The sequence below is a fragment of the Platichthys flesus genome, chromosome 12 (assembly GCF_949316205.1).
Source record: "Platichthys flesus chromosome 12, fPlaFle2.1, whole genome shotgun sequence".
Classification (NCBI taxonomy): domain Eukaryota; kingdom Metazoa; phylum Chordata; class Actinopteri; order Pleuronectiformes; family Pleuronectidae; genus Platichthys; species Platichthys flesus.
This window is the reverse complement of record NC_084956.1, coordinates 14205575-14209206: the sequence shown is the minus strand read 5'-3', so window position 1 is coordinate 14209206 and position 3632 is coordinate 14205575. Positions and strand designations below refer to the sequence as shown.

General features: G+C 44.7%; 1 protein-coding gene across 1 annotated transcript; it reads right to left on the bottom strand.

Annotated features, from left to right (window-relative positions):
* Positions 1–247: 247 nt before the first annotated feature.
* On the bottom strand, positions 248–1844 carry prr18 (proline rich 18). Its single transcript, XM_062400461.1, has one exon. The coding sequence runs from the start codon at positions 1702–1704 to the stop codon at positions 940–942; it is 765 nt and encodes a 254-aa protein (XP_062256445.1). The 5' UTR covers positions 1705–1844; the 3' UTR covers positions 248–939.
* Positions 1845–3632: the final 1788 nt, after the last annotated feature.

Sequence of the window (3632 nt, the reverse complement as noted above, 5' to 3'; positions counted from 1 at the left end):
AGGCCACACTGATCAACCCTGATTAACAGGAAATCTAAGAAGCTTAGAGTCCTAATGCCCACATGGCCTCAGGTAGCAACAGTGGCAACAAAGAGCTTTGAAAACATTGTCTGGGAACTGGCCGGAAGTGCAGAAGAAATCTCAATAACTGCAAATCAGCATCAGAGTAAGTTCAGAGGCAGCACAACAGGAAAGGATTTAAAAGGCTCTGGGACACTTGTGTACTTTAAAAAAAGATTTTCTTTTTACTTAAAACAGCATAAAATCATCAGCTGAGAAAACGTTTTGACAGTACAAATATTTAGTAAATATTAAATACTGTACATGACTGATAAATCCCTACAAAGGATAACACCCTCTTACTAGAGGAACCAAATCAAACAGTCCAGTTTGGTTACAGCAGCACCAGGCGCATATAAAGCTCTGTTGTTGACAGCTTATTGTTCTCCCAACACAAAGGGCTGGTTTGCGTCCCCCCCCCCTATTCACGCAAACTGCACAGGCGCCCCATTGAAAACAAAAAAACATGTGCAAAGGACAAGAATATTAAGGTATAAATCAAACGTCAACAGAACATTGAGTGGGCAACAAAGCAAAGTCCCTGTGAATCATAACAAGCGCTGTCTGGTGAGCCAGGCTGCAAATAGGATTTAACAAAGGATTTTTGTCAGTTTTCCTCTTATTCCATTGTCTTCCACTTTGCCATTTTTACTTTCCTAAACACCACTCATTCTTTTCAAGTAGTGACATCTTTTATAGGATATAACTCAGACGGGAGGACATTCCTCTGGAGACAAGTACATAATGCTCCTCCCCCCTTATCCACAAAGGTCCAGTACACAAAAATCAATTTTAAGATGCCACAGCAGCAGGCCTCCATCGGTGCACACATTTATCCATCATCTCCTCACTGTGAGTTCAGAACTGAACGGTCAGGTGTCAGCAGCCTTTAAGGTGCGGCAGTGTAGAAAGTTTCTCGACTTTTCCCAGAGAGGACGCGTTCTCGACGCCTTTCAGCCACTCTTTACATTTCCTGACAACCGTCTCATCCACGTCTCCGTCCTCCTCCTCGTACTCCACATCGTCGTACTTGTACTGGTCATTCAACAGAGAGATTTTCACGATGGCGGTGATGTCCTGCTCGGCGCTCTCCGCTTTGGCGAGCGGCGCGCAGCCCTTGGACGGGCCGTGCGCCTTTTTGGACGGGAACACCCGCCTGTGCCTGAAGTCCGTGGAGGCGCAGCACTTCTGCTGCTTCGCCATCATCTGCTTCTCGAGGTTGCGCTTTTGGATGACGAGGATGGCTTCGGGGGTGAGACTGAGGGTAAACTGAATCTCCTTCTTCGCTTCGTCTCTGCCGTGGAGGTGTCTGGCGGAGTCCATGGAGCTGGAGCGCCTGACTCCTTCGGATGCGTCCTGAGGTTTGGGCACAGTGAGCCAGGAGCACTTTACCTGAGTCTCCTGACCGGCACTGGGCTTCTGAGCTTGGCTTTTAGTCTTGTCCGGCTGGGCTCTCCGCCCCAAGTTCCTTAGGTTCGCCGAGGTCCAAGAGCTGGACTGCTTCTCCTTATCCGACCCCCCTCTGTCTCCGGATTTGCTGGTGAGCTCAGTCTGAGGAGGCACTGCGTTGGCTTTCTTTTTCACGAACAGATCCCTGCCCGGAGAGGAGATCCGCTGGGGGAGGCTGATGGGCGGAAAAGGCATTCTGAGTGCGTGGAAGTGATCAGGATATAAAAACGTGCAAGTGTCCAAAGTGCGGAGGAGGAAGCCGTGCGCAAAGCGACGAGCGGCGCTCTGTGGGCATTATCCTGCAGCGGGGTGGAGGGAGGCTGCACCTGTTGTCTGTGCCGGCTGGAGTTCAACTGGTGCGCGCACACTCCGCCTGGATGCTTTATGAGCCAGGCGTTGCGGAGGCGTGGCCAAGACACGCACCAAACAAAGCCACGAAGAAAACTGTGGTGATGTCATTTCATAATCGCCAGTAACTTCCTGAAGCGATGAGCCACATCCGCCGCCTCCCGTTCTCTCCTTACAGCAGCAAACAAACCCTGCTTCAATGGATCATCAGCCTAAAACCAAGAACAGTCCTCATACAACTGTGGGAGTCAGCAGATAGGGATAAAGATAATATGGACTCATACAGCTCCAGAAAAGACCACTCCAGATTTGTCTTAAATCTAAATGTACATGGATGGACAATTTCATTGTGTGTTGAATTTGAAGCAGCAATAAAGCAAATTCCCTTTCCTCATATTAAAAACATTAACTATAAAATCTTCATTGCAGATAAACCAGGTAGGATGAATACAGAGTTCTCTTACGTCACTCTGCACCATTTGCTGTTTCTAAAAAGCTCAGCAAACAATAAAAAAGTGACATTATATTGTCGAACTGTTTTAGGAGGAAAGACTAGGAATTATTATGAAGTAGCAACGGGAGAAGACAACCGAATTTTCCAAACAGGCAGGTTAAGAACAAACAAACAATAAGAAATATGAGGAATATAACAGATCAGTGACAGCATTACTTCCAGCAGGTAAATGTATACCACTACAGGAAATATTTTGACATGTGCAGGTGGGTGATTAAAAACAATCCCCTCCAATACCTGAAATCAATGTCATTTGTTTGGAATCGATGGCGTAAAGAATAGAACAAAAACGTTCCGTTTATGGAGTACAAAGAAACCCTTGAAGCTGTATATATAAAAAGTGGCTTCAGATGTGGGCCAGGTCACTCGGGTCTATTTTTTAAGAAATTAATTGTAAATTTAAACGAGTAAAGCAGATAAACCTCCGCAGCTACATGGATGTGGTCATAAACATGCTGTTTGTATTTTGATGCTTTAAAGATAACTTTGCCTGTCCTTGAACTCACAAAACAAGCCCTTGGAACAATGACATGCAGTCTGTTTTTAGCCATTCAGTGGGTCAATAAAGGCTCAAATGTCAATAAACTGATGTGTATAGATGGTCCATTGTTGTTCTTTGCAGCCACATGCAGCCTATGAGAGACCTGGGAGGGGAAATGTACAAATAGTCTACGATATTGATTTCTCTTCCTTTCTGCTGTTATCTGCACTTTCACCCAGACAGTTCCACTATTGATTCAGGCTGATTTTGTTTCCCTCAGAGTAGGGTGGAAGACAAAATCAATGCTTCCTCACAAATGTATAGTTTTCGGACCGTTTATTTGGTATTGCCAGAGGATGCTCATATAGCTACGCTTTGTGTAACTGACTTGATTTCCATTGACACGTCATTGACATTTAATTGTAATTTCATGTCTGATGAAATTTACGATATTACATCTGTAAGAGGCTTGTTTTTACTTCCAAATAAGCGATTTACAATGGAATATTTCTCTGCGAAACAGATCACTTAATCTGAAATATATTCCTGTATACTCTACACTTTAGGGCAACCTACAACTTGGGTTATTTATATGTGTGAGTAAAATGACACGGACATTTTGACCAACACAGGCTTTTCGATCAACTTTGTAAGATGAGCTGGATTATGAGGCGGAACCGGATACACAGATTAGTTTCATTCCAGCGGTTGTTATGTCTCTCTGAAATGAGAATGGATTACATGTTATGAAGAGGCAACAGTTGGAACACTGACAGATTG

What these genes read in the sequence shown, in the direction of transcription:
- prr18 (XM_062400461.1), bottom strand. Translation starts at nt 1,704, where the DNA reads ATGCCTTTTCCGCCCATCAGCCTCCCCCAGCGGATCTCCTCTCCGGGC.